General features: G+C 40.3%; 1 protein-coding gene across 1 annotated transcript in view; it reads right to left on the bottom strand.

The window, feature by feature from the left end:
• The window catches only part of LOC124722054, a 70,766-nt gene that overhangs the window by 35,788 nt on the left and 22,542 nt on the right, over positions 1-12,436 (bottom strand). The window contains exon 4 of the mRNA XM_047247247.1: positions 5,409-5,597. Coding sequence (XP_047103203.1) covers positions 5,409-5,597 — 189 coding nt within the window. The remainder of the gene's footprint in view (positions 1-5,408; positions 5,598-12,436) is intronic.

A 12,436-nucleotide genomic window follows, 5' to 3' on the forward strand; every position in this document is an offset into this window, starting at 1 on the left:
GAACATGTACATTTTATTTGATACAATCAATACAGCCAACTGATAGTATATACATTAGGTTATTTTTCGACGCAGTCTCCAAATCAGTTTAGGCACTTGTCACTTCAATGGACAAGTTTGAGTATATTCTCCTGGTAAAAATCCTGTCCTTGCATGTTCAGCCATGTTGTTGTGAAGTGTTTCACCTCCTCATCTGAAGTGAATAGTCAGCCTCCTAGGTGCTCCTTCAAGTGAAGAAAATGGTGGAAATCATTTGAAATGCAGTTCTGGCTGTATGGAAGGTGGTCAATGATGTCCCAGCGAAACTGTTTCAACAGTGTGGTGGTCTTCTTGGCTGTAACAGGTTGCTCATTGTCGTTAAGGAAGATGATGATGCCTTTGGTGAGAAGTCGTGGCTGTTTCTTCCTGACTGATTCACACAATTTTGTCAAGGTTTCACAGTATTGGTCAGCGGTCACTGTCTTCCTCTTTCCATAAATTCCTCGAGTACGACACCTGTGCTGCTCCAAAACAATGTGGCCACCACTTTCGTGGCATATGATGTCACCTTACACTTCTTTGCCTTTGGAGAGAAGGGGGTGTTTCCATTCCAGTGATGACTGATTAATGTTGAGGGTGTAGTGACAGATCCATGTTTCATTACCCATGACAATGCAGTGAAGAGAACTGTTCCCTTCCATGGAGAACCATTCCAAAATTTGCAGACTTGTCCCCATACACTTTTCCTTGTTCAGCCCTACAGACAACATCGGTCGGATTTTGTGGAACCCATTGGGAACAAACTTTCTGGTACTGAAGAATATTGTGAACAATGTGATAAATACTTCCAAACAACAGTCTCAGTTCTACCATGATATGCTGTAACATGTCCTGAATCAGCTCCTCCACGTGAGCTGTGCAAATCTGTTGATGAACCTCATCATTGACATTTTCCCTACTGGTTGCAAACTTTTGACACCATTCTACAACATGCTGATGAGGCACTGCAGTCTCTTCACAATCTCTACAAGATGCCACTGAATTCTGAGCTATGGTTACATGTTTTGACCACAGAAATCAAATAACTGAGTGGATCTTTTCACGAGACCAGTTTTCCAAACAAGTCACCTTACCTACAGTCTGCACTGTAGCTGGAGGGTGTCAAACTCTGCCCAACTGCCAGCTGCATGTATCAGAATTACCACTTCAAAAATACGGGCCTGTAATCTTCATTTCTGATCACTCCTCATACTTACCTGGTTTACAATGTATATTAAACACTTGTCTTGAGGGTCTCTGTACAATTTAAACTAGCTTGTGAGAAATTCACAGTAAAACCCATAACATTCCATTACACACCAATCAAAACAATTTTGCTCCACACTCATGGCTAGCATATTTTGTGATTATTATTATTATTTCTATTTTTCTCAGACCTTATGTCTGGTTAAAAATGGAAAGTGACGCGGACCTTCATCAAGCGTGACTTCCTTTTAACTGTAGGGTATATGTTACATTGTATTTAGGAACTTTCAGGTTATTGAACACGTATCAATAATTACGGATTTCTGTAGTTGTATATATATGTTTGGATGTAGCTGTATTGCGTTGATGTACTGGTGGATATTGTGTGGTATGACTCCTGTAGTTGATAGTATAATCGGTATAATGTCAACTTTATCCTGATGCCACATGTCCTTGACTTCCTCAGCCAGTTGGATGTATGACCATATGTTGCACCAGAAGTGTTCCATTTCTGTTTGGTGGATTGTCTATTTTAAAGTGTGTGTTATCTATTGTCTGGTAAAATTTCTTTTGGTTTGTGTTGAATGTTTGGTTTTGTTTCCTTCTATTTTCACTTTTTTTGTATCTTCTAAGTCGTTTGGCCAATGCTTGTAATTTCTGCTTCTTTTCATCTAATTGCTCTATCGCTTCTTGTTGTGAGATTTTACCTAACCTTTTTGGTTTTTTTCCTACTGACATTTCATTTCTTATAAATTGTGTTAGGTGTCCGATGTCTTTTCTCAGTTTTTCTATTCTGATCTGTAGCCTGTGTTGCCATGCTGGCTTTGTGGGTTTCTTCTGTGTGTTGGTTGGTTCTGATCTCTGCCTAGTGTGTATATTCAGTGTAGTGAGTGCTCCTATATAAACCAGTAGTTGTAACTCTTCCATAGTTGTGTTTTCATTTATTTTGTTGTGTATGATTGTGTTGATAGTTTTTATTGCTGTTTCGACTTGTGGGTTATTTGGCAGTCTATGCAAGAATGGTCTAATGTCTGTATTTGTGTCTTTGTATCTTATATATGTCAGCTGAAATTTTTCTTCTATATCTAACATGTGTGTCACTTCGTGTTCTATTTGTACTTGTTCTGGTGGCTGTCTTAAGATTTTGTTTTCCTCTGATTGTTTAATTGATGCGTGTTGTTCTTTGTTTGTTTGCTCTGGGATGTTTGAGTCCATTACTGTATTTTCTTCTTCTTCTGATTGCACATTATTTTGTTCCAGTATTTGTTGTACTTGTTGTTTGATGTTTTCTAATTCTGACTGGGGTATCCTGTTATTTCTGATTATTACACGGATCTGATCAGCTAGTCGTTGTTCTGTTAAAAATTTTAATTCTGGGTATCTGGTAATAAATGTTGTGTATACTTGTGATCTGTATCCAGTTGTATTGGTTCCTAGGTTTGTTGCTTGGTAATAAGAGAACATGAGGTGTCAATTAACTTCATCTGACCATTTCATCCTCTGTCTTTGTTTTCCTTCTAGGGTGGTTGCAGGAAGCATATCCTGCAAAACACCTCTATTTGGATTTAAATCATTTTCCAGTTGGCTAGCAGTGTCGTTACCATTGTGGGCGGGCATAGGGTTCAAGCGTCGTCCCCGACCATGACGGCGCTTGTCCGAGGCTTCTTTAATTCTGTCCTGAACCAACTAATCACACTAAAAGGTGGGTTAGCCCTATTAGTGGTTTGTTCTTTTCGTCGCCTTTTACGACTGGCAGAACATACCGGAGGCCTATTCTTTTCCCGGGCCTCCACGGGATTTATTATTATTATTATTACTATTACCATTACAATTATTAGGAACTTCTTTTTATACATTCTTTTGACCACAGGCAATCACTACGTGTAACATAAATGTTCTCAGCGCAGCACAGAAACGTATGCTGTTTCTTGAACATGAACAAGACACTGCAGCTTATGTACACTGTCCATTCTCAATAAGGCTTGAAGAATCATTTCAAGTTTATACTGAGTGTAAATTGTCACTTTACGACACGGTGGTTTGTCAGCAAAGGAAGTGTTGTTTTGAGCTGGTAAACACCACAGAAACTGCTATTTTGAGACATAACATGACGAAAATATGCCTTAGTGGTCACCCATGGGAAATGGCACTACCTGATGATGTGTTCCCACAAATTATGGCTTTTAGGCTCCCCAAGAAGAAGGCAACAGAACCACAGCATGTGTGCGTGTGTGTGAAAATCAACAGCTAGAATGGAACCTGGAGCAATGGCATTGTGTGCACTTCACCAATGAGAGCAGGACTTGTATGGCAATTGTTGTCAATGAGTGTGAATGCAGGCAGATGGCAATGCACATCTCGAGGCATGCAGTGTCACTGTTTCAACTGGGAGGTGCATCATTCATGTTTGGACCAACTATCCAGTACAGATGCCAGGTGGTTCACACCACTATCAAGGGTAATTTGAGGGTTTTCCAGTATTGTGACAGGATCTTGCAGTCTATCGTCCAGCCCTACTTACAACAGTTCAGCAATGAGTTCTTTTTCTAGGATGATAACACAGAGGCACTCCATATCCACATCGTGAATAGCTTTCTCGGGGAGGCAGCAATCAACCCAAGGGGATTGCACACAATATATGTCGACAGAAACTCTACAGTACGTTTGGAACCACTTGAAACTTGCCATGTATTATCACAGGAAATCTTCCCACACACTAGATGAACTCAGGTCATCCAATGAAGAGTGGAAAAGACTACAGCAGCAATGTGGTGACAAGCTTTGTGGGCAGAATGCCATGTTACAATGTACGGGGTGGAGTGACTCAATAATGAATGTTATCTAGCAGCAGATTCTGATTTCACAAATCAGCACTTTTCAACACACTGCATTTATTTTTTTAGACATTACTTGATTTCCTGTCCCACTTGAATGTCAGGCCACAAATTTTCACACATGTGTAAGAAAAGCAAAACATATTTTAAAAATACAGAAGCTGAGCTTGAGATGATACAGTATCTTGGTAATAACTGAAACACATGGCCCTGATCCACATTCTGAATGCCAAGACTTGCACCTGCTTTTGTGCTGTTAGTTGCACGTCACAGATAAAACACAAGACTGATATTTCAATATAAAATGTTAGCTGCTGCTGCTTATTGATGAATGCAGTGAAAACTCTTCAAGATAAGTTCACTTACCATGAGAGCTATATGCCAGCAGATTTTTATAGACACACTGTGTCAGCACTTGAGATAGAGATTTAGGTTCACCTTTTCAACATCTATTCTTAGGCATTTTGCAACTGTTTACTTTAGTTGTTGGACAAACAAATGTACAAATTTAATTAAAACTGATTGTGAACTGCGCATCAAAACATATTAAGTTTTTTGAAGTTTGAATGATGCATCAAAAAACAAATAGTATGAAGAAAGACAGGTACATGTTCCGATGTGAGCATGACAAGAAGTCTGTCCCAACCTCTTTTAAGGGGAAAAAATGTTTAAAGAGTATTCACTGATATCTTGAAAGAAGGCCAGGAAAAATACACACAGAATTTTGTGCAACGAATTATAGATATCAGTGAAACAGCTGTGCATGTGCTTTGAAGGTATACATTAGAGCTAAAAGTTCTGCTGATTACATTACTTTCCTCTCTTTCATTAGTTCACTTTGTTGCTACTGTTAGTGGGTAACTTTTGAAATGAGAAATACTATTGACAATACCATACCCATGCTACAGTTTCCTTGATGCTAAAGATTTTAATTGTCTTTAAAAGATAATAAGAAATACACATTATTATACACACCACACACAAATGTCATAATTTCAATAGCACTTTCATTCCTATAACTTTATTTGCCCTCTTCTGTTTATTCCACGACTCGTGATCAAAATACAGACAGTCAATGGCCTTGCTGAGGTGGATACACCAGTTTTCACCAGATCACTGAAGTTAAGCACTGTCGGGCATGGCCACTACTTACATGGGTGACCATCCGGGTATGCCACACAACTTTACTTTTTACTTTACACACAACACACATTTTCTAAACAGTACCTGTACACCAAGCACACACATTGTAAGAGTGGATAGGCATTTAAAGTCGAAAACCCAGTTCAGCATTACAAGGCTCAAGTACTTCTCTTATATAAATACAGACAGGAATTCACTAACACTTACTTCGTTTCTGCGATCTTCTTGCTGATGGCCTGAACTCACACCCTGTGCAAGCTCTTTGTTTGCCTCAGTTTCAATACTGATATTTCTCATTCTGTCAACAAGCACTGACATTGGACTACCACCATCTGGATTTCCTGATGCAGCTTTACGTTGGTCCCATGCTTTTTTAATTTCTGCCAGGCTCCCTTCCTGCAAGAAGGAGTAAATATATAGTCATCAATGACAATCATATTTTGAACATGAAAAAGCTAACAAGAGTACACTATGATGATAAATGTTTCTCTTTCTTAGAAGAGAAAATATGTCTTTTGGGGAACACAACTGTATGCACAAAGTTTAGGAAGGATTACTATCCAAATGCTGTCATTAACAGAATGACTGAGGATTAAAATATACAGACACTGACTTCTTAACTCTGTAGAGATAAAAATAATTAAGTTTCAGAAAGTACCACACAATAATAATATGGGCATATAAGCTCATTAGACAAAATAATAGTTACTTTCCTTTCCATAGTATATAAAATCTTCACTAGTCTTGATAACTGATGTTGCCACTGGGAAAATGATTGTTGTATGACCACCTGACAGTAAGCAGTGCTGTAAGTCAAGTTTTTGGCCTGTGTACAGTAGATGATAGAACACTTTCTCACTGATCTAATTGCTTTTGCTTTGGCCACGTACACATAAATGATAATCCAGCTAAGAATTGGGGCATATGCTCTATATAAAAATCTTCATGTGACATATAAATAACTATCAGAGTCTACATCAGTTCCACTAAGATTAGTATTAATTCTAATGAATTATGTAAACGTGAAAAAAAAAATAAATAAAAATAATTATGAGAGATGGGTCTCTCACTGAATGACTGCTGAACAAAAGCAGAAATGGCTGACATCAGTCATGTTCAACCTTTTTAAAATGAAAAGTGAGGTAATCTTGCATCAAATTGTCACAACTGATGGAGTATGGGTTAAGACATTTTAAGCCAAAAATGAAATCATGATAGCCGCGCGCGCGCTCCCATAATTACTAGATTATTTTAGTCTCTCTCTCTCTCTCTCTCTCTCTCTCTCTCTCTCTCTCTCTCTCTCTGTACGTGCGTGCATGTGTGCGTGTGTGTGCGTGTGTGTGTGTGTGTGGAGTGGGGGCGCACACACGAGAGAGAGAGAGAGAGAGAGAGAGAGAGAGAGAGAGAGAGAGAGAGAGAGAGAGAGTAAAATAATCTAGTAATTATGGGAGCTGATATTTGGATTTTCTCTCTTTCCTCAGTTAACATGACTTAATGGCCCTTGGCTCATAAAATAATTTGAGAATTGCTTGAATGAGTGCTTTTTAAGAGTGTCATTACCTATAACTTGATATCTAAAAACGATTAAACTTTGAGCCTCCATAAATTAAACCACAAATCCAGCACAAATCATCGATACCACAGATGAATTAAACTGGTTGCAGTCCATTCCACGAGACACATCCCTCATTTCATTTATGCTAAAGGTGCTGTGTTGCACAAATCAAAACATTTATTCAAAGTACATGGTTTATTAATAAATGCGATTCCCAATCAGAACCATCATCGATGTTTTTTCACTGTTATCAACTTAATTGCAGGAGGCCTTCACAAAAATAAAGTACTGGAGATCTTAACAACCCACCTCAACATCAACACAGTTAGAAATAATCTGGCATATAGACATGCCCCTTCTCAAGAGTTGTGAGGTCACAAAAACCAAGCATAAATATATACTTCACAGTACAATAAAGCTGCCTGGTGGCAAGTACTATTTTAATTTCTAATACTTTTAATATAAAAGAAGTTATCCCCTGTACATTAAATCAACCAGAATGTACACAAATGTGGTAGCAACAATATCAGAGTCAGTTATTCCTTTCTACAACTCAGTCTGCCATCTTAGCAGAATAAAACACACATAGTTTTTATGAACTTTAGAATGACTGAAATCATGTGTAAAAGTACTCATCTTAATGGAACTGCTAATTTCAAAATTGGTCTTAGATTTCATGAGTCCGCATTATTTCCAAAGTTGCAGTGAATTTAATGTTGTGATTAAAATTTTAATAATATTCACCTAATGCATTTGAGTTCCAGTTGTATGTGTAAAACAAGATCTTCTGTCCTCTAGCATCAGTGGAAAAGAGCTATACCTTTGAAAACATCGTTTAATTGAATTTTCATATTGCTTAACATATTCCTTTCTCAATATGTGATACAGTTTTGTAAACAGCCGAAAGAGTAGGTCTCTCACAAAAAATCATCATATTGTGGTTATTAGTTGTTATAGATTCTGAATTCACGGTAGCAAAATAGAGGTAATTAATTTATCTGGTTTCAACATTTGAAACATGGATTTATTACAGGTATCATAGTAAACAATTTCAAGATAATTATGTGGTATCTACGGAATCAGCAAGAAATCACCAATGCTGTTTTATTGTTAAAAAAATATATCTTACGGATAACAGAAACAGACTACATGTAGTGTTAGCTCAGATTACAATCAAGAGTCTGTCACTAGGTGCTGTGATCGACCTTGCTACAGTAATCAATAATCCGTTACTTTAAGCGTGCTGGGGCCCTTTGAGTTGACAATATTTTAATAGTAACACTGAAAAGTCTGACATTGATTCAGTTACCTATAATGAAGCTGATGTACCTTCACTCATGACATGCATGATTTCACAGAGCGCAAGTCCATACAGTTCACAGGCCCGATTATAGAGGGCTCCTGCGTCGGCCCCTGGCACACACTGATGAGCCGCCAAAGAAACAGCATTATTTAAGCAATCAGAAACGAGTGCTCAGCCTATTCTTCACACAGTACTACTGTTGTCCAGTCAATGTGTTCAATGCGATGCACAACCTGCATCTTATGTGTTGCTCTATGAAGTACCATGCTTCCTGCACTGTGTTTGTTCTTGCTACAACAAACTTCGCGATGAGTGAGTATTACATTTTTTCTGCATGTTAGTGTCAGTGCTAAGTTACCTGACAAACATCTTGATAGAAGAAATAATCCAACATCTCGCTGCTCAGCAGCAAGTTTTTGCGGAACAACAGCAGGCTCTCGTCACCAGTCTTAAACAAGTGTCGTCTGCATATTCATGGCAGGTAATCTCCAGTCATTGCAACTGTCGCCCTTTCTGGCATATGATGAATCAGCTGAAGATTGGGACTGCTATGAGATACAGTTTAGCCAACATTTCCAGGTCTTTTGGATGGACAATGCAAACCTGTGTATGGCTTGCTTTCTTTCTTTCCTGGCTTTTGCTGCATACATATCAGCTGTTGTGCCAACTTGCACCTTAGCAAGAATTGTCCACCTTATCATTTGATGAAATGTCAAGCTTCTCTCAACCAATTACTGTGACACAACTTGAGCCATCATTGTAAATTTATAACTAGTACCCATCACGAATCCTACGATGATCACATGGTGCAAGATGATGATATTCATCTGGCCCCGGATAGGGATGTCCATGAAAAAGCACTCCAGTGTGAGAATCCAATGCCTACAGATGTTCTCAAAAAAGTACAGTCCTTTGAAGTGTCATGGGCTGAATGCGATCAGGTTGCTGACTGGGGAGGGGGTACGGGGGTGGGGGGAGGGGGGGGGGGAGGGGGGGGGGAGTGTCGGCAGCTACTCAGTCAACCCCTATTAGGCACACTGCAAGTGTTCACACCAGCAGCCACTTGCCCCCTTCTGCCTTGCTCGTGTTGCTTTGTCCAACACAATCCTGCTGTGTGCTCTAAGCGTTGGGCAGTTTGCACCATGTGTTGAAAGAAAGGCCACACTGCATCGGAATGTAACTCCTTTTCCAATGTGGCACACACAGTAGAAGCGATGGACACAAATTGTGTCTCTACAATGACTATTTCCCTGAAAAAATTGTTTATTGACTTGAGTGTGCTTAATAAACTGCTAAAACTGCATGTGGACAAAGAGGCTGCAGTGACCTTAGAGAACACACAAATTTATGTGGACTTGGGCTCCCCTAACCTCACACAGGTTTCACGGAAGTTGGTTAGCTACAATAAACAGCAGAATCCAATCCTAGGTCAGTTCTCCGCTCTTGTATCTTACACATCTGTTGTTTGCTCTCTCACCTTCCTTTCTGTGGATCATTCTCAGACCGCAGACCTGTTCGGGTTAGGTGCATTGAACGCTTCAGTTTTCTCGATTGCCGACGAGGTAAATTTAGTGTCAGATCAAGTTATGTATCAGCAACTGGAGTCCCTCGGTCCTGAGTTTTCATTGCTGTTTTCCCCTGGGCAAGGCTGTGGTACTGGTTTTCAGACCCACATTACCATGAAAGTTTCTGCCCACCCTCGTTTTCTTTCAGGTGAAAGATGCCTGCCGCGTTGCACAACTCTGCGGAGGCCAAATTACACCTTTTGACGTTGCTCGATATCTTTCGACCTATTTCTTTCAGTGAATGGCCTACACCACTAATCATTAAGAAGCCGAGGGTGGTAAGCTTCGTCTCTGCGACAATGTTGGTGTCATGATTAATACAAGTCCACTATACATATGTATCCTTTGCCCCACCCTCACAAACTGCTCGCAGAATTGTCCGGCGGCCACTACTTTTCCATGATTGATTTTTTGTAAGCATACCTCCAGCTCCCCTTGGATGAGGCCACTGTATATGTTTTCTCATTGTCAATACACCATTCGGCATATACCAATATAAATGCTTGCCTTTTGGCTTCCAGGGTACACTTGCAATTTTTCAACACTTTTAGATCAACTGACAGCCTTTGTACTCGGCTCCACCACTTACCTCAATGATATTGTTGTTTCGAGTTCTTTCACCTAAGACCACCTTGGCAATCTCTGATCGTTGTTTTCTGTTTTGCAGTCTGCAGCGCTCAAGGGCAACCTTGCCAAATCGCAATTTTTTTAGCTGTCAATTGAGTCCATAGGTTTTGAAGTTTCTCACACAGAGGTCAAGCCGTTGCATCAACGTGTTAACACAATTGCAGTTTTGCTGCAGCTAACTTCCATTACGAAGCTGCAGGCATTTCTAAGTAAAGTTGCATACTACCACAAGTTTTTACTTGACACATCCAATGTTCAGCCACTGCTTGCACTTTTGTGAAGAAATGTTGCTTTTTCTTGCTCCAAATTTGTCACCAAACTTTCACTTTGCTTCACTCTGCCCCGTGCTCAGCCACTTTTCAGCCATGTTAGCATCTCGTGTTGGCACACAAATACGTGCATGAATCTGAATGATCCATTGTTTATGCTTCTAATACTTTAACTCCTGCTCAGTAGTTGTGTTCTCAGATTGAAGAGGCTTTTGTGATTGCTTTCGCCCTCAAGAAATTTCACGTCTTCTTGTATTGTTCTAAGTTCCATTTAATCGTGAATCACTAGACATTAGTTGCTCTTTTTAACCCTTGGACTTCTTTGCCGGACAAGGCAGTGCATTGTTTGCAGCAATGGGCTCTGTTACTCTCCTGATATCATTATCAGATCTGTTACCGGCCGACAGAGCAACACGCTAATGCCAATGCCTTATCTTGCCTTGCGATCGGGTTGGACCCAGTATTTGATAAGGGCAAGTTGCTTTGTTTCTATTTACATACTGAGAACCAGAATGTGGTCAATAGTTTTCCTATCACTAGTGCCAAGATAGCATCGGCTGTCACCACGGACCCTACACTCTGTCAAGTCCTCTCATTTGTGCAGCATGGTTGGACAGAAAAAACCCCAGGCTGTGACTTCGATTCCTTGCGTAATTACTTCTTCCTCCAGCATTGCCTTTCTGTGTTTGACTGGGTTCTTTTGTTACCTATGAAGGACATTGCTCCCCAGGTTAGACGGAGAGAAGTCTTCCGAAGTAAGAGTCATTTCAGGTGTGCCGCAGGGGAGTGTCATAGGACCGTTGCTATTCACAATATACATAAGTGACCTTGTGGATGACATCGGAAGTTCACTGAGGCTTTTTGCGGATGATGCTGTGGTGTATCGAGAGGTTGTAACAATGGACAATTGTACTGAAATGCAGGAGGATCTGCAGCAAATTGACACATGGTGCAGGGAATGGCAATTGAATCTCAATGTAGACAAGTGTAATGTGCTGCGAATACATAGAAATATAGATCCCTTATCATTTAGCTACAAAATAGCAGGTTAGCAACTGGAAGCAGTTAATTCCATAAATTATCTGGGAGTACGCATTAGGAGTGATTTAAAATGGAATGATCATACAAAGTTGATCGTCGGTAAAGCAGATGCCAGACTGAGATTCATTGGAAGACTCCTAAGGAAATGCAATCCAAAAACAAAGGAAGTAGGTTACAGTACGCTTGTTTGCCCAATGCTTGAATACTGCTCAGCAGTGTGGGATCCGTACCAGATAGGGTTGATAGAAGAGATAGAGAAGATCCAACGGAAAGCAGCGCGCTTCGTTACAGGATCATTTAGTAATCACGAAAGCGTTACGGAGATGATAGATAAACTCCAGTGAAAGACTCTGCAGGAGAGACGCTCAGTAGCTCGGTACGGGCTTTTGTTAAAGTTTCGAGAACATACCTTCACCGAAGAGTCAAGCAGTATGTTGCTCCCTCCTACGTGTATCTCGCGAAGAGACCATGAGGATAAAATCAGAGAGATTAGAGCCCACACAGAAGCATACCAAGACTCCTTCTTTCCATGAACAATAAGAGACTGGAATAGAAGGGAGAACCAATAGAGGTACTCAAGGTACCCTCCGCCACACACCGTCAGGTGGCTTGCGGAGTATGGATGTAGATGTAGATCCACTTCCTTAAGCCATAATGTACTACGGCTTCTGCATGTCGGTCAATTGGGGGGGGGGGGGGGGGAGCTTTGCCTCGCCAGCACGTGTATTGGCCAGGTATAGATGGGGACATTAGATGGCTTATTGATGCTTGTACTCACTGTGTTCTGCAAAAGGCATCTTTTCTTCCCCCTGGCCAACACTGCAGTGCCTGTGTGAGCATCTGCATGTCGATTTTGCTGGCCCTTCGTAAATCAG

This window comes from Schistocerca piceifrons, chromosome X, assembly GCF_021461385.2.
Source record: "Schistocerca piceifrons isolate TAMUIC-IGC-003096 chromosome X, iqSchPice1.1, whole genome shotgun sequence".
Classification (NCBI taxonomy): Eukaryota; Metazoa; Arthropoda; class Insecta; order Orthoptera; family Acrididae; genus Schistocerca; species Schistocerca piceifrons.